General features: G+C 38.4%; 1 protein-coding gene across 11 annotated transcripts in view; it reads left to right on the top strand.

Moving 5' to 3' along the window:
- The window catches only part of TPK1 (thiamin pyrophosphokinase 1), a 348,661-nt gene that overhangs the window by 157,684 nt on the left and 166,004 nt on the right, over positions 1-24,973 (top strand). For 10 of the 11 annotated variants that reach the window (XM_042926947.1, XM_042926946.1, XM_042926953.1 and 7 more), the window contains one exon: positions 9,024-9,096. In XM_042926947.1, coding sequence (XP_042782881.1) covers positions 9,024-9,096 — 73 coding nt within the window. Of the gene's footprint in view, positions 1-5,765; positions 6,192-9,023; positions 9,097-24,973 lie in introns of those variants that run through there. The other variant, XM_042926957.1, reaches the window with a different exon arrangement.

The following is a 24,973-nucleotide window of genomic DNA, read 5'->3' as shown; positions in this document are numbered from 1 at the left end:
GACGGAGCATGAGTGGGGGAGTGGCAGAGAGAGAGGGAGACACAGAATCCAAAGCAGGCTCCAGGCTCTGATACTTTGGAAGGTTTATTTTAAACTTTCTTGAGGTAGGTCCAGAGCAACTTTTATTATGGGAATAATTTAGTCTTACTTTTATTTATTTTATTCATTTTTAAGAGAGAGAATACGCAAAGAAGGGGCAGAGAGAGAGGGAGACACAGAATGCAAAGCAGGCTCCAGGCTCTGAGCTACTAGCACAGAGCCTGATGCAGGGCTTGAACCCACGAACTGTGAGATCATGGCCTGAGCCAAAGTCGGACACTTAACCAACCGACTGAGCCACCCAGGTGCCCCAATTTAGTCTTACTTTTAAAGTGAGACTCTACTTAATGACCTGTTTATTACTGTGTCTCTGTACTCTTGATGACCGGAGCATGGATTCTACCCAACTGTGTTTTATTTCTGGGAATTGTCGAGACCACTGGTTTCTGGTGATCATCCTAGCTTTTCATCTTCTATTAAAATTGGTCCCCTCATTTGGGGAGACCACAGATCTCTGACTTTTCCCTCACTGTGCGGTGGGCTAGAAACTGCCTCCAGAAAGAAAGCTGAGGCAATAATACAGCTCATCTCACCTGTTCCCCTTTTTCCAGCAAGTACTGTCCTGAGCTGCCTATTTTCTACTGTCCGGATACCACTGTTTGACATATTTTGTCTGGTTTTCTAGCTGGTTACAGTGGTTACAGGTTAATTCCCGTAGCACAGACAGTGATAGCAGTCCGTATATTTTAATTTTTTAGCCACATAATTTGCATTGCTGATACTGAATTAGAGCAGTTACAGAATTAAATCTTCTTTTGTTTGTTCGCTACCTAGAATGAAATATACTTTCAGCAAGTCTCATGATTTTGTAAATGTGCCTCTTTTTATCACTTCTCTATTCATTGAAGTAAATCACAGGCCTTAAAAGTTTAAGTTGAGCTTGCTTAGGAATTGATAGCTTATGGTGTGGAGTAACTTTGCACGGCACTCACACTGCTATTTGATTGTCAGGCAGCTCTGGTTGGGCATATTTCCAATAAGGGCCAAGATTTTGGGAGAACTAGGATTGCATCTTGTGAAGGGAATGTAGCAAGAGGAGGAGGAGGAAACATTATGAATCTGTGTGACATCTATGTATGTTGCTTCCTATCTCTCAGACTTGGCTTTCTACCATAAAATTAGGATGTTAAAAATCAACTTTGGGGCACCTGGGTGGCTCATTTGGATAAGTGTCCGACTCTTGATTTTGGCTCAGGTCATGACCCCAGGGTTGGGGGGACTGAACCCATGTCAGGCTCTGTGCTGAGCATGGACCCAACTTAAGATTCTCTCTCTCCCCACCTCGGCCCCTCTTCCCTGGTTGCACGTGCTTTCTCTTTCTCTAAAATAAAAAGAAAAATCAACCTTATGGGACTATTATGAAAATCAACTAAAATTTTACTAATTAATAAGTATAAACTGCATGAATGAAATACAGAGACTGGCATATAAGAAGGATTCAAAAAATATTTCCCGAAAGTTTTCTTCTAGGGTAAGAGCCCTCAGATCTTTCTCCTTTTTGTACCTTTTTTTTTTTTTTTTTTTTTTGGCTTTTTCTCTAATTCAACTTTTTTTTTTTTTTGCAAAGTTATATTTTTCCCCTATCATTTCTGTCTCCTCACTCTGTCCTTAATCTTTATTTTAACTCTGCGATACAGAGATTTTTATCTATATTTCCATTGTTGTTACTTTTGTTTTTTCTAGGTATTTCAGTTATCTCATGTAGTTATTCTATAGTTATTTCATTAAAATCTTAAAAAAAAAACCCATCCTCTGAGATCAATCAGTGTCAACAGCTTAAAATGTATGAACATGTCTACAGGTATTTGCATTTCTTTTGAATTTTATTGTTTTAAAGCACACTGTTAATACTAAAACTTAAAGGATGCATCAAAATCTGTATTAAAAGAGAAGTCTATAGTAATAAAATTCTATATGAAAAAAAATCTCAACGTTACACTTCAGAGAAGTAGAAAAAGAACAAACTCATCCCAAAGTTAATAGAAGGAAGGAAATAAAGATTAGAACAGGAAGAAATGAAAGAAAAACATTTAAAAACTCAGTTAAAGTAAGAGTTGTTTCTTTGAAAAGATAAAAACTAAATTGAAAATCCTTACGCAGTCTAACCAAGGAAAAAAGAGACAAGATTCAAATAAAATCATAAATGAAGAAGACATTTTAATTCAGTGCCACAGGAAAAAAAATCATAAAGGACTATTATGAACAATTATGTGCCAACAAATTGGACAACCTAAAGGAAATAGATAAATTCCTAGAAGTATACAATAAAGCATACCAAGACTAAGTCAAGAAGAAATAGAAAGTATGAACAGATCAGTAACAAATAAGAAGATTGAATTGGTAATCAAAAACCTCCCAACAGGAAAAGGCCAGAACGGATGGCATCACTGATGAATTTTTCTATTTTTTTAAAGAAAAATGAATACAAATACTGCTTAAACTCTCCCAGAATACAGAAGTAGAAAGAATGCTTCCATTTTTTAAAAATCAAGTCAGCATTACCCTGGTATAAAGCCAGAGATCCTAAAAGAAAACTATGGAACAATATCCCTGTTGAACATGTATAAAAAATCCTTAACAGAATAGCTAACCAAATTTGAAGAACACATTAAAAGAATCACACACCATGACATGACCAAGTGGGATTTAACCTTGCTATGCAAGGATGGTTCCACATATCAACAGGTTACACCACAGTAACAGAATAAAGGACAGATCACATTATCATCTCAATAGATACAGGAAAAGCATTTAACAAAATTTAACATCCTTTTGTGATTAAAAACTCTCAAATTTCCTCAACATGGTAAAGTGTGTATGTGGAACACCTACAGCTAACATCATACTCAGTGGTGAAAAACTGAAAACTTTTCCTCTAATACCCGGAAAAAGGCAAGGATTCTCACCTCTCACCACCAATATTCAACATAGTACTAGATGTCCTAGCCAGAGCAATTACGCAAGAAAAAGAAATAAAAGGCAACCAAATCATAAAGGAAGAAGTAAAATGAGCTCTGTTTGCAAATGGCATGATCTTATATCTCTAAAACTCTAATGACTCCACAAACACACACACACGCACACGCGCGCGCACCCACACCCACACCCACACACACACACACACACACACACCAAAAAATAACCAAAAAATCTATTGGAACAAAAAAACAGCAAAATTACAAAATCAGTGCCCCCAAATCAGCTGCATTTGTATACACAAACAAAAAATTATCTGAAAAGGAAACTAAGAAAACCATCCCATTTACAAAATCATAAAAAAAAAAAAAAACCTAAAAGCTTAGGAATACATTTAACCAAGGAAGTGAAAGACTAGAACACTGAAAATGATAAAATGTTAATGATCTTATATTAACTGTTCTTTAAAAAATTTAATAAAAGGAAACTTTGGAGGTGTTGGGTATGTTGATGATGTAGGTTGTGGTCATGGCTTTATGGGTACGTCCTTATCTCTAAATTTATCAAGTTATATATAGTAGTTATAAGCAACTTGTATGTAAAAACAGGGTAAGAACATAGACATTTTTCTACAACTTGTTTTTTTTTTTTTTTTACTTAACATGGAGTAGGCATTTCCTCTGGGACAGTTGTCAACTCTAGGATGAAGTCAACTAATCTTCAAGCTGCCTAATTTCCCTGTTAGGGTACACAATATTCTGTTTGACCTCTCCTGTATTATTGAAGATTTAGTTTTTTTCTCCTTATTATTATCGTACAGATACCCTATGTAGTATATTTTTGTAGGATAGATTCTCAAGTGGGGTTGCTGGTCTGTAAGTTGTATTCCACTCAGGATCCCAGTAGTCTGTGCTTTTATTTAGCCTAGCTGCACTTGTTCTTCCTAATTTTTGACAAGTTCTTGTGTAAGTCAGTATCCTAGTATTGCTTTAATATTTATTTCCTTGATAAGTAGTTAGTTACCATGTTTTCATATACTTAGTGCTCTTTGTATTTGTTGTGTGACTTTTCCTTGTGTTAATAGCCTCTGACGGTTTTTCTGCTGGATTTGTTTCCTTTACCACCTTGGAGTACTGTTTTATTTATATATATTTTAATGTTTATTCACTTTTGCGAGAGAGAGAGAGAGAAAGAGCACGAGCAGGCGAGGCACAGAGAGAGAGGGAGACACAAAATTTGAAGCAGGCTCCAGGCTCTGAGCTGTCAGCACAGAGCCCGACACGGGGCTCAAACCCACGGACCTTGAGATCATGATGTGAGCCAAAGTCAGACACTTAACCGGTTGGGCAACTCAGGTGACCCTGGAGTACTATTTTCATATTACATCCTATTTTCATATATATATATGAAAAAATATATATATATACACACACACACATATTATATATTTTGCATACATAAAAATATTACTATTTTATAAGCACATTGGTACATTTTTATACAGTTTAATAGGATTTGTCACTGTGTGTTTTCTGTTTCCTCAGAATATCTTTTGTCCAAAATTATACAACTATTTAAATATTTCTTGACATCTTTATTACATTTAGAGACTTATTTATGAAGACAGTTGAACTAATTGCTTCTAGATACACAGTCGTTTTTCCTTATTATAGTTTGGACCCCCCCTCTTTTGCCCCCCTCCCCTTATTTAAGTTACGCAGTTTTGCAGAGAATGTTAGCTCAGATCTTTGAATGATGACATCATTCATCATAACATCATGTCTCTACGTCCCCTCCTTTCTTTAGATGGAGTACCATTTTTTCCCTTGTATCTACAGCCATACTCTTTTTCAACAATGTTCTCAAACAGTCTTCTAACATTCCTTTAATCAAAATCTCATCCTTTTTTTAGCAACCAGTGCAAAGTGTTCCCCCCCTGCTTTGGTGATCCATTTGTAAAATACACAGGTTGACCACGGGTTGACCACATTAACACTGATGATTCAAACCCCTAGGGGAGTGACGTGGTTGTGTACAGAACTTTCTCCACGATGAAGTCTTTTTCCGTTTCCTTAAATGTGCATGCATGTGTGGAAGGCTATGGATGTAGTTGTCTGAGATCAAAGATGGGGCTGCCTGGGTTTGAATTTTGGCTGGAGCTCTCATTAGCCTTATAACAGGCTCCTTACTTAGCTTCTCTAGTAACATTTATTTTAGCTGGAAGCTTTAAACTGTGCTTGCTGTGTACCAGGATTTTCTAAGTGCTTTACATGAATTAACTCATAATCTCCACAACTGCTGCAGAGTAGCTTCATTTTACATGTGAGGAAATGAAGCTCAGACAAGCTCAGTCATTGGGACAAGCTAGGAAATAATGGGCCAGGCATAATAGGAAGTTGGTAATAAGTGTTTCTTTTCTCCTGCTTCTTTTTCACTCTTGTCTTCTCCTGCCTCCCTGTCTCCCCCTTTTCCTTCCTACCACCTTTCCCCATTCTGCCCTACCCTGTTCTTTTTACCTCTCTCCATGCCCCTCTGCCTTCTCCTCTATCTTATATTCTTATCAACATCTCTGTACTTGGCGCTCACACATCATGTTTAGGGGTGTTTTCTAAATATATCAGCCTCCCTGTTGATTATTACATGTGATGGATCTTTAGCTCATTAATTAATCTCTGCTCCTTTTGAACTCTGTATTTTGTTACTAGTGAGTGGCCAAGTACGATAAGAGTTAAACGGAAAAATCAAAGGAGGCTGCACCATTTATGGAGCGTTCGGAACACCTTTTAGTACCAGCCGGCCAGTGCCAGTGGAGGGAGGATCTCAGGATGAGGTGTACCGGTCTGATCGATGACAACAGTGAACAGAGGTGTGGTCAGTGGAGAGAGAATTCCACCTACCCTTAGTCAGTTGCTTGAGCAATCAGTCCCCAGAGAGCTGTGAAAATAATCTTCCCGTGTAAACTGTCTTTTATATCATGACATCATGCTTCGACATCTGTGAAGTGTCATCCCCAGTGTTTCTTCAGAATGCCAAAGCACCATGGCAACCAGTGCCTCAGAAATGTGAGGTGGGCTTTTAATTGCTTGTGTCCAAAAGCACATTTCAGGAAGTTTCAAAAACTACGGTATTCTGAGGAAAGTTTACAATTACCGCAGTCATCTCAGCATGTATACCAGGTGTATTTTGGGCATGAGCCTTCTTAGAAATAAGAATCTTTGTTCATTTTTAAAGCATGCATGTTGTTGTAGAGAAAATTATATTAAAAGCTAATCAAAGTTCGTCATCCTTTATCAATGTAAGTTTGTTTTCCTGTTAATATTTTATATGAAAATATAAGTAAATCTGTATGATTGCTTTCCTTCATGATTCACAGTGTACAATAAAAAGAGATCTAATTGTCTTTAAAATTCTGTATCCTAAGGGGAGAGAGATTCAGCTGCCTGTGTGTATCAGTTTTTATTTTTCATTTTTATTATTGTCAAAATCAATATGATATTTGGAAACTGGCAAATTGATTCTAGATATCTGAGGGACTAAAATTTGTAGAGCCATGTAAGTCAGTCTTGTGGCTTGTAAACACTTCTCACAGTTTTGGAGGCTGAGAAGTCAAGGTCAAGGTTTAGCATATGATGAGATCTACTCCCTCGTTCATAGATGGCTGTCTTCTTACTGTGTCCTCATATGGCGGAAGGGACAAGAGAGCTGGGGTTTCTTGTACAAGGGCACTAATCCCATTCACATGGGCATCACCGTTCTGAGCGAATCACCTCCTAAAGGCCTCACTACCCTGTAGCATCGTCGCATTAAGGGTTAAGACTTCAACGTATACATTTCAGAGGTACACAAACATTCAGAACTTAGCAAGCACTTAAAACAATCTGTGACCTGTATGAGCTTTGTTGTATGGGTTATTGAATGTTGGCTGATGGAGGCATTTTAAAGAAAGTTTAAAAAATCAGTGAGTTTTTGCAACAGGAAAAACAATGAAGAAAGAGGAAATGGGCTATTTTTAGTCTTCATATGGGTAGGGTGCAATGTATTTACCTAAATATGTCTAAAATGAAGTTGAAAGTAATGGATGTGGTGGCATACACGTTTTGAGGAGACCAGTTTACAGGAAAATGTTCAAACCAGGCAAGTGACTGAAAACTTAGGTACTTTCCAATTCTGCCTTATTCTGAAATAAACTATTGTCTTTTCTGTATGCTTGATATTCAGTGAATATGGCTGGAATCATTTAATGTAATAGTTTTATTAAATACCCCAAATTTTAATAGTTAACCATCGTTGGTTAACAAGAACAAAAAGGAAACAAAACCCAGCACTTTATGCAGTACAGACCAGTGTGGTAGAACATTCTTACTGTTTGTTCTAGGAAGACCTGTAACTCTGAGAAGACTTAACACAGGTTAGTAAGATGAGGTTAGACCTAAGAAGTCATATTTCCAATTACGTTAAAACCTTGAAAAAAATTTGTATGAAAGAACAAGGTTAGTATTGGGTTTTTCATGTTCATCTTTATTAATTTTTAATTTTTTAATGTGTATTTATTTTTTAATGTGTATTTGTTTGCACACGAGCAGGAGACAGACACAGAATCCCTGAGCTGTCAGCACAGAGCCCAACACGGGGCTCAAACCCACAAACCATGAGATCATGACCTGAGGTGAAGTCGGATGCTTAGCCGACTGAGCCCCCCAGGCGCCTCTCAGCTTTATTCATTTTATCCTGAGGGCATACACAAGGTGTTCTGCGTCTAGTTTCATTTTATCTCTGTCCCCAAAGCTCTAATTCTTACACCTTGGCCCTGCAGTGATGGCCAGGTCCATTGTCCTGTGCTTGTAGCTGCACACCACGGGTGAAAGAGGAGGAAATAGGATTTTCCCCCTCAATTTATTAAGTGGGTTGTGGCAGGTTACTTCCCCCTCTTGCAAGAGTCTCTGTGGAAATTTGATGACCCTGAATCCTAAGCCCCACCCCACTGGTATGTCAGTAAAATCTCTCCGGGAGCCTCTGTCTTGGCTTTTATGACTTAAAGATGTCTCCAAGTCCTGGGGCTTCAACTCTTTTGACATGTAATACTTAGCGAAATGAAACTTTAGTCTCCATTTAGCCAGAGATCTAGTCCATGATATAGCGACTTGGCCCTCTTGAAAAGACACACAGAAGTTTTATTATTCTTTTGAATCAGAACAGTTAGATAAATGTCGGCAGATCTAATTCTCATGGTGTGTGAAAAGAAGAATATATCTGTGGGATGAAAGTAAACATTCCCTTCTTTACTTTATATATATTTTAGAGACTCAGGAGGCTAGGGCTTTTTGTTAGAGCACTGATAAATCCAAGGAAGCTTAATTTTTCCACACTGGGAAGAAATTCTACCAGGTCATGTGAATGTTTTATGTAAAGTAAACGATGGCAATGTATGTAGAGTGAGGTAGGCTTTCTGGATGAATTCTGAAAAAATGTAAATGGTAGAGAAGAGAAATAAGATACTCATGATGTAATTAAAAACTTTTACTTTGGGGAATTCTCTCCCTCTGTCTGGTAACTGACTTGTGTAGTATTTCAAACTTGTCTGGAAGCCTCCTGTTCCTAGAAATGTGTCAATAGGATATTTGGAAAATGTGTCTGAACTGATTCCGGCTCTAAAGGGAATGCCTAATCCTCTTCCTCATCAGTTTAAATTTGTTGAAGTTGTGGACTTGTGTGAGGGCACAATAATGTAAAAGTTTGTATATATGTAGAAAGTAATATATAAAGATGGAGTCGTGATGTTAGGGTTTTTGAACTGGGACTTTTTCAAACCAATAATCTTCTTTAATCTCTATTTTTTAAAGCAGGATAAATATTGACTGATAGTGTGACTAACTTGATGAATTATGTAGAGTTACTCTTAAACATACCATATAGAAACCAAGAGCATAAGACATCCTATTGGTGTAGTTTTTCAAGGATAACCAAAAGTAGTCTTAATTAGTTGACTTACTTGGAACTCTTTCTTTCAGCTTTTTGCCTGAATTCATCAGTGGAGACTTTGATTCTATTAGGCCTGAAGTTAAAGAATATTATGCTGTTAAGGTAAACTTTAACTCTTTTTATATTTAAGATCTCTTATGATTGCTTTTCCTGTGTTCTTTCTGATGTCCTTGATGTATGCATAGGGGTTTACAAACTGGTTATTAAAAAAAAAATTATAGCAATTGTAATGCACATTTAAATAGAAATTTAGAAATGACAAGTGGAAACCCAGTCTTAGAAATTCTGTCACCATCAGATGATCGTGAATGCTTAGTCCTTTAAGCATATATATTTTAAATGAGTTTATCGTTTATGTAGGCTCATTTAATAATAGGCTCATTTAATACTCTTGCCTACAACCTCATTAGTTAATAATATTTTTCACAAATCATTTTTAATTTCCTTTAATGAGTCCACTGTATTTAATTTAACCAATTCCCAATTTATTTATATTTAAGTTTGGAGTCCACTATATTTAATTTAACCAATTCCCAATTTATATATATTTAAGTTTTATCCATTTTTTTGCATTGTAAACTAATAAAAACATCCTTGCAAACTGAATTTTCATAAAAATGCATAATTACATGTCCCAGAATTTGAGAACCATAGTTTTTTCTGTAATATTTAGTTTTCTTGAAACTATTATTACTCTGTTCTCAATGAAACTATTCATTACAGCTTGAAATTAATAATGACATACAGCTTATTAACGTGTTTATGTTATCATTCCTATTGTGCAAATATTCCAGAGATCCTTGTCCCTTATAAATGATCTAATTGAAAATGAAAGAAGACACGTAGGAGTGTATTGCGGTAATTGATCATTTGAACTTTCGCTGGTTTTAGAGGACAATGCAGAGTTTTTAAAATAAAAATTATAGCCTCAGCAATTCTTGCCGCACACCGTTATCTGTGTTATTCTGAACTTGCATTAGCAAGTCCTACGTGTTTGTAAAAAAAACAGCAGTTACCAACACAAAAATTTAAATTCTTTATGAGGCTTGGGGACGGATGAGATCAATTCAGAAAGAAGGGAGGAAACCTTTCATAGGAAGGAAAGAAATAGGGAGGGAGGGAAGGAAATAAGGGGAAAAAGAAAACACTTGATTGCAGATGGGGACACAGAGGTCGCCAGGTTATAATGCATTCGCCGTGGTGATAGGGAATTTCTGGGGCCGGCTGCGAATGCGGGTCTGTGCTTGTTCCCTCTGCCCACCAGCTGATCAGACTCTCTATCAGCAAATGAAGACTGTTCCCAAGTCAGCATTTGATATTCATGCTCAATTACTTTAACATTGGCATCTTTCTGTTCATTCCCCAGTCTCACTTCTCATTAACTCCATACCTCACCCTCGTTGGGATGGACAGCCCTCAGCCTTGCTTACAATGCAGAGTGTTATAAATTCATAGACGTTAATCATATTTTTGGAAGCAGAAGAAACAGCAGGAGAGGCAGGGACAAACAGACTTAGAAACACGTTGATCTGGCCAGATGTGACTTTCCTCCTCCTCTCTGAAATGCTGCTGGCTTGCAACAACTGGAAATGTCCATCTGATGATTCCTATCCAGGATGGGGGAAGTAACAGGAAATAAGGGGAAGCCAGCCTCTTAATTTCTTACTGCAGTCAAGCATAAAGGAAAGTTTTGACTTATTACTATTTGATGAATTTCTCTTATATTTCCTACTTCAATCTTTTAACTTCAAAGCTAATTTATATGTGTTAAGATAACATTTTTAAAGTAAGCATAGCTCATTTTCTAATTCCTTCATTGCGTAGTTAACAAACTGGTTTAGTACAATCCAGTTTTTTCAAGTATATATGGGAACTCACTTCTGATCTGTTCCCAGAGGGTACCAGTGATGTCTTTTATGTAGCTAATGTGCCCTGTACAACACATGGTGAGTGTTTAGCTACAGTGTTAATAATGATGCTAATGACAACAAGTTAATGCAGCGTCTCACGATTCTTATAAGCCATTATCTCCAATTTAAGCAGTATTGAAGCTGCTCTTTTACAAACAAAAGAAGGTTATCTCTGCTTTCAAATACACTCCTCCCACCCCACCTGATCTGGGTTTTCAGTGCAGCTGAAACTGGGGCTCTAGTAAAGAAAGTAAAAAAAGAAATTTAGAACGCTAAAGGTTTGTTAAAATTTTAAAGTGCGTTTTGTAGCCAACATTTACTCACACAATTTTCCCCCAGTAGATATGTCTTTGACTTATCGAAAAACCCAGCGTTACATGATTATATAAAACTTGAAATTGGTCTGCCTGCTTTATTTCTGAGAACCTAAAATATAAAGTACTTGATTTGTCAGCTTTTAAATAATATATCCCACATCTTGCCATCTTTATCAGTTGTTTGTTGTGGAATAAATTATCCTAACATTTAGCAATTAAGAACAGCAAACTGTTTTTATCTCCCATACTTCCTCCAGGTGAGGAATATAATATGGAAGTCAGTTAACTTGGTGCTTCTGGCTCAAGGTTTCTCATGAGCTGGGATTTTCAGTCATCTCAAGGCTCCACTGGGGCTACAGAATTCTCTTTTAAGATTACTCATGGTTGTGGACTGGTCTCCTGGGCTATTATTTGTCACTGGTTCTTGATTGGAGGCATCAGTTCTTTGCCACTGGGCTGCTCACACCATGGCAAGGAGAAGGGAAGGACATATAAGACAGCCAGCCCAGGACAGAAGTAGCTATCTTTTTTATGACTGAACTTCAGCAGTGATTGACCATCTTACCATCTCTTCTGCCAGGTGCCGTTAGTCACACAGACCACCTCTGGTACAATGTGGGATCAGATTCCACAAGGTGGTCAACACCAGATGGCAGGAATCCTTGGTAGCCACCTTGGAGGCTGATTACCGCACCATCTTACTGACTTTGTTCTGACAAAGCCTGAGTGTTAGGCAGTGGCAAAGTTGTTTTCGTGATGTCATAATACATTCTTGGTCTTTATATATAAGAAGGAAGAAGAAGACTTAGCCTTTTAGAATTCGCTGTTTGATTCTTTACATGCATAACCTGCTTCAAGCAAAGTTACATTCAACAACCAAAAAACTAGTCTTTATGTTTATAGCCCTTAATTATTTATTCCTTTGGGATTTAGACAAGTTGGGGGCAAGCTCTGGTCCATCACTTAATTCTATATGGCCCATAGGAATGCATAGGGTAGGCCTATCTTAATTTATTCCATAAAACTTTCCTTTTCAGATAGAGCTATAAAATCTTTGTGTTTCTCTGTGCTGGCTCAGTTCTTCCTTGCATGGTTCATGAATATTAGCTCAGATTGAGGAATGTCTCTTACAGATTTTCCCCTTGATATTTTTATGTTTATTTATTACTTTCTGACTCAGTCAGTGTGCCTTGACTGAAGGCTAGAATCACCTATTTCAACCTTCTTAATTATCCAGTCAGTCATGCCCACATTTATTTCAGTTTCTTGAGAACTTTTGAAGAAGCTGTTATCTCCTGTAACTCCCTAGACGCTTTGATTGACGTATAGTCTATGGTGTCTTCACTAGATATAGGAAGGGGGATTTTTAAGGATGCTTCCTTCATATCAGGAGATTAAAGAACTGGTTGCTGTATTTTAAATGCCTTAAAAAGCCAAAGAATAACAAGGTTTTTGCAGATATGTAGGTGTGTAGGATAGAAGTAAATATATGGTAAATATAATGATAAAATTGCACAATAATTAGGGGTGCCTAAATTATTAGGCTCAGTTGCTTAAGCATCTGACTTCGGCTCAGGTCGTGATCTCGCGGTTCGTGTGTTCGAGCCCCGCATCAAGTTCTGTGCTGACAGCTCAGAGCCTGGAACCTGCTTCAGATTCTGTCTCCCTGTCTATGTCTCTGTCTCTGTCTCTCTCTCTCTGCCCCTCTCCTACTCACACGCTTGCTCTCTCTCAAAAATAAATAAACATTAAAAAAATTTAAATACAATAAAAAATTAAGCAATGTTATGTAGCTCAGTTTCCTGATGAAAAAACAGGCCCATAAAGTTTAAATGACTCAAAAGAAAATGGTAGAGCCAGTCAGAGGCAGCTCTTGGGTCAATATCCATGTTTTCTATAAAAAACTGGGATTCAGCTAATACTACTGGTTTTCAACACTCTGTATCTTTGGCCCGTTGGGCAAGTTGGTTGCACAAGGTATTTAGTATCCATGGGAATGAATGCCAGTATCACCGTCAAAGTGGTAACAGTCAGTGTGTTCACATTTCTATCTTGTCACTCACTCCTACCCTCAACTCTGAGGTGGCAGTAGTTGGGCCAGACCAAGAATGACCAAACAAACTGATCAATTATTAAGTTACATAAAAGCCCCTAATAGGCCCTAGGATTGAGCCAAGATAGAGCATTGAAGAACCAAATCGATTTGGTAATAGAAAATTAGCAAGGGCATGGGTAGCCTCTAAGTCTATGAATGTCTTCCTTTGTGCTACAAATGAGTATTTTGGCATTCCAGAAAGTGTGGCTATAAACAGAAGACCATGTTTCAGACCGTGTGGTGAAAATGACTCTAGTTGTAGTTAGGAATAGGACTCTAGATTCAAGTTCTGGTTTTATCTTCTCTGTTAATCCTTGCAAGTCCCGGAATAACACAATGTGGTATCAAACAGTGATCAGAAATACACAACATCGTGTGGGTCTACTGGTAAAGCCACAGTAGAACTTGATTGAAAAGATACAATGAACCCTGGTGTATATGATGAAATGAGACTAACAGGAAGGTTGAGTTGATGCTAAAACACCAATTTGCTATTACAGACATAACAAGATTATTCTAGGCTACCAGGCTATTATTCTAGACTATTCTGAATGTACCAGAACTGTAAATTCAGGAGCAGAGATAGAGATCCAGACATACGGTCTCCTTGGCTTTCATTATATCTTCCTCAGAACTGAGGAAAGTTTATTTTTTCAGCAAATAAATGAATTATTGAAGAATGTCTTGTATTCAATCAATTTTTTAATGTTTACTAATTTATTTTCAGAGAGATAGAGACAGCGCAGGTAGGGAAGGGGGCAGAGAGAGTGAGAGTGAGAGGGAGAGAGAGAATCCCAAGCAGGCTCTATGCCACCAGCACAGAGACCGACATGGGGCTCAAACCCACAAGCTGTGAGATCATGACCTGAGCCAAAGCCAGATGCCTAACTGACTGAACCACCAAGGTGCCCCTAAATCACTGTTTTTGATGTTTTCCCACAGTCCTCTAACACCAGCATGGCCATATTCAAAGTTTTGAAGTCTACTCTTAAAAGACAAGGGTAGTATGTATAAACTTTTTAAACCTCTGCTCCTTTTGATAAATATATAAGAAATGTTACATATAATAGAAAATTGCTTATCATTTTACATCTCATCTTAATGGCTGTTACCTCAAATATTTCTGTTATATCTGGGGGGACCAGGAATTCGGGTTTGAATATAACTTTTTCCAGTCAGAATAGTAAGAAATTGACTTCTCATTGACCTTTGAATAGAATGTCTCATTTTTCATAAGTAGACTACCAATGTTAAGCAAGAAATGCTAGTGTAGTAATCCCAATTTAAAGATGAGGACATTGATTCTCAAGTAGTTGGGACGGCAGATACAGGTAAGTTTAGAACTCAGAGAAGTCGGCTGACTACCACCTAGTCTTGGCCATTAGTAGTGTGCGGTTTTAGTTTTTAGATGTTTACAAATAATAAAGTCATTATATTTTCTTGAACTAGCTATGCAAATTATGTTTTGAGTTGTTCACGTACACATATGGAAGTCTTCCTAAGGCATGTGAAATTAAGTCAGCTCTGACTTTCCCATAGACTTGTAATAATGAACAAATAATGTTATACACGTGGCAGTATTCTAAAAGTGCTAAAGAAGTATTTTAATATAAGGCCGTAGTATTTCGTTTTACTTTCTAGAGCTTTTTTTTTTTAGTAACTATTCTCAGTAATACTGCCTTTCAAAAGATACCAATCCATTTATTTCTGTAAGTGTACAATTTATGAACCTAGATTTAATCAATCAGAATAAAAATTATTGAAAATATCCTTTTCAGTTTGATAATTGCTTGGGTCCAGGTCTATTGAAATGTCACGGAATCTCCACAGATGTTTTTGATCTCCAGTTACAAACATCTTTATTGGGGTGCCTGGGTGGTTGAGTTGGTTAAGTGTCCAACTCTTGATTTCAGCTCATGTCATGATCTCACAGTTTGTGAGTTTGAGCCCTGAGTCAGGATCTTCACGGCGTGGACGCTGCTTGGAATTCTCACTCTGCTCTCTCTGCCCCTCCCCTGCGTGTGTGCTCTCTCTCCCCGCCCCACCCTTTCTCTCTCTCTCTCTCTTTCTCTCAAAATAAATAAACATTAAGAAAACAAAATAAAACAACCACATCTTTATTGATCTATGTAATTTCATAAATCTCACTATTTTCTCCTTGGAGCTGTATCTCTTTCCCACTTCTGCCCAGCCACGTGCCAACAACTTTTAGATGTGGTGAAATCAATTTAGAGATGGCAGACTGGACTGTTAGAAATTGTAAGCTGTTAGCAAGTTTGACTATTATGCCAGACAGAGGAAACTGTATAAATATATAAAGCTCAACTCCATTGACTGGTATATTTCTTTAAAAAAATAAAACAGGGGCGCCTGGGTGGCTCAGTCGGTTAAACGTCCGACTTCGACTCAGGTCACGATCTCGTGGTCCATGAGTTTGAGCCCTGCGTCGGGCTCTGGGCTGATGGCTCGGAGCCTGGAGCCTGCTTCAGATTCTGTGTCTCCCTCTCTCTCTGCCCCTCCTCCATTCACACACACACACACACACACACACACACACACACACACACACTCTCCCTCTCTCTCTCTGTCTCTCAAAAATAAATATTAAAAAACTAAAAAAGAAATAAAAAACAAAATCAGCTTTTTAGGGCACCTGGCTGGCTCAGTCAGTTGAGTGTCCGACTTTGGCTCAGGTCATGATCTCACGGTTTGTGGGTTCCAGCCCCACGTCAGGCTCTGTGCTGACAGCTCGGAGCCTGGAGCCTGCTTTGGATTCTGTGTCTCCCTCTTTCTCTGCCCCTCCCCCATTCATGCTCTGTCTCTCTCTGTCTCAAAAATAAATAAACGTTAAAAAATATTAAAAAATAAAAAATAAAACAAAAACCCTGAGTACAGTAAATTCTTAGGCTCCCCTTGAAGACTAATGAACATATGTTGAGGTAGAAAGGCTTTGTTAAGGGAACCATAGGCAGTTTCCATTGACAACTGAGTGACAGGTTCTTCACTTCATATTCTTAAAACCAGTGAGCTCATCCTTATTAGCATCTCACCGAGGGAACGATGAGACAGGCAGGGGACATTAAGTGAAACTGTCTCCAATCCACTTTAATTCTTAATGCTTTCCTCAATCATAGTCCCTTCAAATTGACGTTATTATAAATTGTCGACATTTTTCAAAGCCTGTTTTGTTTGGATTTGTTTAACATATTTAAGGCATTTATAACTGTTTAAAGAACTCCTAAGTGCCTCACAAATGACCTCACCCTGCCTGCCCGCCTGTGTTCTCCACGGCCTCTGGACTCGGTCTCCCTCCATTCATTCATGTGGTTCATGGGACGCCCCTGCTCCATCCCTTTCTCCTTCTGGGCTCCTTGCCCATAATATCTGTTGGGATTCCCTCCCTTGTACTTGTCTTGCTGAGCTTGATATAAATGATTTTGTCATAATTTTCCTCCTCAATCTCTGTTAGTACGTGATCTTCTGCAAACTGACGTTCGGGGGTGACTAATCCTGGTTCCCCGAGTAGGTGGTAGGCTCTCATTACAGTTGATATGAAGCAGTTATCCTGCTTTTAGAAGAGTACATGGGGCGCCTGGGTGGCTCAGTTGGTTGGGCGCCCGACTTCGGCTCAGGTCATGATCTCGTGGTTTGTGAGTTCGAGCCCTGCGTCACGCTCTGTGCTGACAGCTCGGAGCGTGGAGCCTGCTTCGGATTCTGTGTCTCGCCCTTTCTCTGCCCCTCCCATGCTCTTGCTCTGTCTCTCTATGTCTCTCTATAATTAATAAACATTAAAAAAAATTTTAGAAGACAGCAACCTCTAGCACCACACAGCACTTAATACAAAAAAGATTGCCTTGATCAAATGGATTTGTGAAATTTGACATTCTGTGTGCCCCTTTTGAAAATTCACCATGGGCAATATCATTTTAAGGAAGTCTGCCAGAAATCTTAATTTTGTTTGCCTTCCTTTTTCTCAAATGAGTTTGACCACAGAACACTTACCCTTGACCTACCAACACCTAGTGCACGTTGGCTTCCAGCGAGACTAAAGTGTATTTGGCCGTTTATAATCTTGTTTCATGTTTTCTCTACTTTTAAAAGTTGATGGGAAAAAATAATCAACCTGACTTTCAAAATAATAGTAAATGCCACCAATGATTTTAAAGTGCTTCCAATATGCCAAACATTTTATAGGTACTTGCAATTATAAATGCATTTATCTTTGCAGCAAACTTTATCAGGTCGGGACTCTTGGACACACTTTACAGATGACAGAAGCACAAAGAGATTATGCAACTTGCCCAAACATAAGCAGCTAAGAAATGGTTGAAGTGGGGTCCAACAGACATTCTGGCCCCAGAATCCAGTTTTCTAACCACTATGCTATAACACTCTAGGTGAAAGGGAGTTTTCTCAAAGCAAAGTGAGGTCATGTGCTGAGGAAGTTGTCTCTGTGGCATTTAATTTTCCTTTCTTGGTTCTACTTCGTTCTATGTAATTGAGCAACAGTACCCAATTAGGCTACCTTCAGGCTGCCCGTCCTGCCCCCCTGTGTCCTTGCTTTTTGGGGCTACTTGACAGAGAGCCCTGGTGAGGCTCATTCTTTGTTTAGCATGTACAGAGTGGTTGTGAAGTAACAGCACCCAGGCCAAGAGCAGATCTCTGGGTCTAGGTGCGTACAGGAATGTGATAAAATAGAAGCTTATCCAAACATCCTAACTGAGGAAGTATCTCTCTAGCGCTTTGTTTTGGGGGTTTCCACGACCACCCCCCAAGTTGGGTGATTCACTAGGAGAACTGACTCACAGGACTTGTCGTGTAGTCCTACTCATGGCTGTGATTTTTTGATTGAAGCATAGTTGACATGTAATGTTATATTAATTCCCGGTGTACAACATAGTGATTGGACAATTGTATCATCAGGCGGAGATCACCATGATAAGTATAGTTACCATCTGTCACCATACAAAGTTATGATCGTATTATTGACTATCTTCCCTGTGCTGTAGTTTTCAGCCCCATGATTTATTTATTTCAATACTGGATACGTTTGTGGCTCTAATCCCCTTCACCTGTTCTGCCCATCTCCCTACCTTGTCGCCTCTGGCAACTACCAGTTTCTTCTCTGTATTGATGATTCTTTTTCTGGTTTTGTTCATTTGTTTTATAGATTCCACCTATAAGTGAAATCATGTGATACTTGTCTTTGACTTATTTCACTTGGCGTGATCCCCTCAATGTCCATCCGTGTTGTTGCAAATGGCAAGATTCCATTTGTTTTTATGGCTGAGTGACATTCTCTTGTATAAATATGCCACGTTTCTTTACCCATGCCTCCATCCGCAAACACTTACATTGCTTCCATAACCTTGGCTGTTGTGAATAAAGTAGCAATTAACATAGGGGTGTTTATCTCATTTCACATTAGTGTTTTTGTTTTCTTTGGATGCATACCTAGAAGTAGAATTACTGGAGTACATAGTAATTCTATTTCTAATTATTTGAGGAGCTTCCATACTATTTTCCGCAGAGGCTGCACCAATTTATATTCCCACTAATGGTGCAGGAGGGTTCCCTTTTCTCCACACCCTCACCAATGCTCGTTTTTCTTTTCTTTTTCTTTTTCTTTTTTTTTGATGATAGTCATGGCTGTGATTTATTCAAGTGAAACGATACAAAGTAGAATAAGCAAAGGGAAAAGGGGGACATGGGGACAAGGTCTAGAGAAAGCCAGTCACTAGTTCAAGAGTTCTTTCCCAGTGTAGTCACACAAGATGTGCTTAATCAAATTGTGACCATACGTGTGAGGTATTGTCACCAGGGGAGTTCAAGGCCCCAAATTTTACTGGGCCACCAATATAGGGCACCTACACCCTCTGCACAGCCTGTGTCAAAATTCCAGACTCCCAGGAAGAAAACAAGCAGGAGCTCAGCATAAACCACATTGAGTAAGCAGGTTAGGCCCAGTGAGCCACTGCTAGCTTTAAAAAAATTGTTTTTTTCTTTTAAGTATAGGGAACTGTTTACCATTCAAGTTCTCAGATGTGAGCCAAGGGCCAACCTCGCGGGCAAACCTTTTTTAGGATAACAGTCTGAAGCCTGCTGTATTAACACTTTAGGGCACTCTCTTCCAAAAGAACTCTGGCTCTGCCTTTAGGAAGAAAGCCATCATTTAAGACCCTATGCTGTTCTAAAAAAAACTTTTGACTTCCGTTAATGGAACTAGTGACTTTGTTGTTTGTAACGCTCTAGTTTTTATTCAATGCCATGTTGAAAGGAAAGGTTATTTTATAACAAACACCCAGGGCAGTGAAGATTGCACTAGATTAGAATGTCTCTTTATGTTTGGGATTGAATGGAGAATTGAGACAAGGTTAAATTGCATTTATTCTTTTCTTTTGTGCATGATCTAGAAAACCAGAAGGAGAACACTAAATTATATCAGGCAACCTGTTACTTAGGGTTTTTAAGAGTGTAACTATGTGACATTCTTGCTGAAGAAATCATTACTCATACGCTGTCATTTGAGGATAAAAAAAATCTTTTTTAGTTGAAAAGTGAAAAATGTTTTTAGAAGGTTGGTAAATGGAAGGAGCAATCTACCATAGTATGCTTTGTACAAAAGGAAAGTGGGAAATGGTTATTTTGTGATTACATTTCTACAGAGTAGAAGACAATTTTAATACCTATATCAAGGAACATAGATCATTTAGATTCTGAGTGGCTTTATCTAGAGAACAAGTTTGGGCTAATTTTAGAACTGTATTTTTGATAATCCAGAGTATATGTCATTTTGCCCTCTGCCTGCCATGCTCTTAATCTGGCAGGCAGTTTCTTATTACAGAATTCTGGTCAGTTCAGTTTAATGACCGATTATGGAAACTCATTATTAATACTTTAACATACTCAATTTTTAGAATACTCTGGAATATATCTGCCCCAAATATTTCCAACTGTGTATCAGGCTTACATACAACAAGAGAGGCAACTTCAGCAGTAAATAGGGGATAATAAAATATGTGGGAACCAGAATTTTAAGAGTCAGAAAAACTCTTATCATTGCTTATTTACAGAAAAATCCACATCAGTAGTCTAATATGATGGGATAGTAAGTTATTTCACGTTTTCAGAGCCAACTTGAAAGATAATATCTGATGTAGCTTCTTGCCTCCTTTTCTAGACAGTGTTGATGGACACCTATCTCCCCTTCCAGAAATGTCCGTTTCGTTCATACTGTCCTTCATCCCTTCATTCCTTGACCTAATGAACCACCTCCAGCCTCATTCCTGCTTCACACTCCAGGATTTTCCTTTGTTTTCCTTGCTCTCCCATGGATGTCCTCTTAAGGAAAATGACTTCTCTTTGCTATTAAGAAGCAAGTACAGCAATTAAATTAATTCACAGTAAGAAATTGGTGATGAATTATCTTTCCTACTAGTATATTTAAAAATTTTAAAAATCTTTATGTATTTTTGAGAATGGGAGAGACAGAGCATGAGCAGGGGAGGAACACAGAGAGAAGGATACACAGAAGCCGAAGCAGGCTCCAGGCTCTGAGCTGTCAGCACAGAGGCTGAAGCAGGGCTCGATCCCATGAGCTGTGAGATCATGATCTGGGCTGAAGTTGGACGCTTAACTGACTGAGCCACCCAGGCGCCCCTTCTTTTACATTTTAAAAGAAGAAACTCTTTGCCCTCCTATACTGCTAGTGGGAATATGTATTTTTATGTCCTTCCTAGAAACGAAAGCACTCTGGCAGTGTGTATATCAAAGATCACGAAAATTTTTCTTAGATTTTTCCCAGTGATTTCATTTTCTAGTAATCTAAGATAATAAACTGAAATAAACACTTATATACAAAGATATTGATCATAAGGGTAAGTTTAATAGCTGAAGAAAAAGCGAATTGTGAATATAATGATGAGCATAGTGATGATATTATATAATGGTATTATATGTTAGGAAAACAGAACAAAGGAGAGAGAGATCGCTAAGCATTCATTGCCCATTCTCAGATGTCTGAGGCCTCCGAGATATCTAAGCCTTGGGCTAACTATGGAAGTAGCTTGGAGTCAGGCGGGAGTCATGTCTGCTAAGAGTTAAAGCATTTCCAGGTATTTAAAACTGGAGAAAACCAACAAAATCAAGGTTCAGAATAAATTATAAAGCAATTTTTCTGCTTAAAGCTGCCAAAATACCCAAGGTTTAAATAAGCAGGGTAGAGTACAAAGCATGGTTAAGAGTACAGGCCTCTTAACTCTGCCTGGGTGGCTCAATCAGTTGAGCGTCCAACTCTTGATTTTGGTTCAGGTCATGATCCCAGGGTCTTGGGATTGAGCCCCATGTTGGGCTCCTTAATGAGTGTGGAGCCTGCATAAGATTCATTTTCTCTCTCTCTCTCTCTCTCTCTCTCTCCCTCTCCCTCTCCCTCCCTCTCCCTCCCTCTCCCTCCCTCCCTCTGCCCTTGTCCCCTGCTCTTGCTTGCTTGCTCTCTCTCCCAAATAGAAATTAAAAAAGGAAAAAAAAAAAAAGGTATGGGCTTCAGATCACATACAATGTCCTCAACACTTGTGTGACCTTGGGCAAGGTATTTAATCCCTCTAAACTTCAATCTGAATATATTAAATGTGATCATTGCGTTTACCTTATAAAGGGTATTGTGGGGATTCAAGACAGTAATTCATGTAAAGTGACTAAATATCTCCCATAACAATGTGTTTGTATTAATGTCATTTAATGAGGAACACAATTATCAGCAGGTGGCAATGTTAACATTCTAATTTTAAGACACTTTTCGGGGCACCTGGGTGGCTCAGTCGGTTAAGCGCCTGACTTTGGCTCAGGTCATGTCTGTGAGTTTGAGCCCTGCGTCAGGCTCTGTGCTGACAGCTCAGAGCCTGGAGCCTGCTTCAGAGTCTGTGTCTCTCTCTCTCCTTGCCCCTCCCCTGCTCATGCTATGTCTCTCTCTCTCTCTGTCTCTCAAAAATAAATAAAAAACATTTTTAAAAATTTTAAAAAAGGACACTTTTAAAATAATCTGATTTTTCGAAGAATTGGGTTGTATTTTGTTAGGAAAATTCTTAGTTTCTTGAAAAGCATCTTAGATTTTATAGCTACCTACACATCGCATTTAATTATGCTAGATGAGAGGCTGTACGCAAGCCACTCCAAATAAATTTTCAGAATTGGTGTGCATGGCACCTTTGAGGAAATAACACTTCTGAATTCTTAACCTTATACACTCAGCCCATAAAGTTACAGTAGAAGTCTCAGAGCCCCGTAAAATCTCTTCAGGGTAATTTGTGCAAGTCCTTTCTTGTCCTGGGTAGATGGATGGGCATCGAATGACTTCACCGAAAATGAGTAAGCTAATAGCAGATTGGGGAATGCCTTCACCAGACTTAACTCCTTGCTTCTTGTTTTAATGAGGCCAAGTCTCTCTGTGGATATAGTGTATGAAATGAGTTGATATGTTCTTATGATTTTTTTCCCAAAGGATCTGTTTTCTTTTCCATTAAAGAGTTTTAGAGGAGTCAGCATAGTATCACCTGAAAGGTGTTAAATGTAAAATGTAAAAACTCATTAACTTACATTAGTTAAATTATTGGCAAACAGTAAATTAAGTAATCAGGAATGACAGTCGCACGGCTTCCGCATCGGTCTTTTGCAGTTAGGTTGATTATTGATACTCATTGCCTTGTAATAATTTCTTTGAGTTGTCAGTAAATTAAAAAATTGTTCAGTAAGCATCCCACACAAAGTTCTTTGGAGAATATTTACGATATGGTGCTTCCTCTAGTAATCTTTGATGTGCGGTGATCTGACTGCAGCAGCTGATGTTTCTAGAGATTCTTCTGAAATGCTGAGGTGGCCCCTTGGGGTGTTCATCACTGTGCCTGGGGCCTCATGTGCATGGAACATGGACCCTCAGCCGCAGTTTTGGTGTGCACATTACTTCCATTACAGATGAGGAAAAGGGAGTTCAGAAAGATTTGATAAAGGGCTGAATCTTTTTCCTTATATGAAATTCCTTGAGCGAGTAGAGAGTTTCGTTGTAGTCACAAAAACTAATTGTGGTCCTGGAACTGAGATTAGGTGGCAAACTTCAGCCCATAGGCGGATCTGGCCCACTGTCTGTTTTTGTATTGCTCACAAACTAAGAAGTGTTCTGACATTTTTAAATGGTTGGGGGAAAAAAGAAATCTAAAGAAGAATAATATTTTATGGCATGTGAAGATTATATGAAATTCAAATTTGAAATTTCAGTTCTGTTGGAATGCAAATCTTCCTATTTATTTATGTATTATCTGTAGATCTTTCATGATCCAAAAGCAGCGTGAGTGGTTGGGACACGGGCCCTATGGCCTGCATAGCCAGAAGGAGTTTCTGTCTGCCCCTTTCCAGAAAACTTTCCTGATCCCTGGTCTACACTGATCATTTATCTCAGGACTTTATAAGTGACTTCATTCATCACTGAGTGCTTACCACTTGCCATGCACTGTGGGTAGGTTCTTGTACGGGGATCCGAGAGTGAACAAAAGTTACGAAAGACACCTTCATGAGGCTCACAGCCTGAAGGAAGAGTTGGGTTAATATTTTAATAGTAATAAGGTGGACATACTGTGTTTATGTAGCAACATTACTTGGTCATTTGAATAAAATATTTTAATACTCATAGGCTATTTATAAAATAATGAAATGGGTTAATGTAATAATACAGTTATTTGGTTAATGTAAGCAGTTAGCACAGCCCTTATTGTTTAAACCTTTTTTCTTTAAAAATGTAAGTATACCACGCTCAACATAAACCTATCTCTTTTAGATGATTTGTGATTTTATTGTGATGAGGCTCATGCATTACATATATTGCATACATTTTTGTGTTTGCTATGACTGTAGATGTTGGCAGTGTTAGAAACTGAACTGAGCTATTGTCATTCTAGGACATGTTTCTGCAAACTGTTCATTGCTAAATTTTTATTGAGTCCCTGATATCAGTTTGATTCCTTGTCATTTGTCTTTCTCTTAAGAAATAAATTACAACTCATTATAAAACATTTCGGGGGGGTGGAGTGCCTGGATGGCTCAGTCTGTTAAACATCTGACTTCAGCTCAGGTCATGATCTCCCAGTTCACGAGTTCGAGCCCCACGTTGGGCTCTGTGCTGACGGCATACAGCCTGCTTCAGATCCTGTGTCTCCCACTCTCTGCCCCTTCTCCTCATGCTCTCACATTCTCTCTCTCTCAAAAATAAATAAACATGAGGAAAAAAAATATTCTGAGTTCCTTATGCAGTACTTTTGTAGTGCTTCATTTGTTAGCCTTAATGTACAATTGGTAATTCTCTTCCCTCATTGGATGTTAACTATGTTAATGTTATTGTGGGATTTTAGTTTCCTTAATTGCATATGAAGCACTAGCATATGTCACCTCTTTAAGAATCTGTGTCAGTCATGCCCTAAAACAAAAGTGTTACATGATTTTCTTATGGCAGCTGTGGAATGATACCCGGAAAAACAATTGGCAATGTTGCTTTTCTGTATTATGCTTATTGTCTAAGGCTGATCCACATTTGTATTTTAGAGAAGCATTCCATTAGTGCCATGAGGAGAGAGACGGTGTTAATCCGTCCATCGTTATTCTGTCCATCACATTTC

The sequence above is a fragment of the Panthera leo genome, chromosome A2 (assembly GCF_018350215.1).
Source record: "Panthera leo isolate Ple1 chromosome A2, P.leo_Ple1_pat1.1, whole genome shotgun sequence".
Taxonomy (NCBI): domain Eukaryota; kingdom Metazoa; phylum Chordata; class Mammalia; order Carnivora; family Felidae; genus Panthera; species Panthera leo.
Note: the sequence above shows the minus strand (reverse complement) of the source record. Positions and strands in the feature narration are given on the sequence as shown.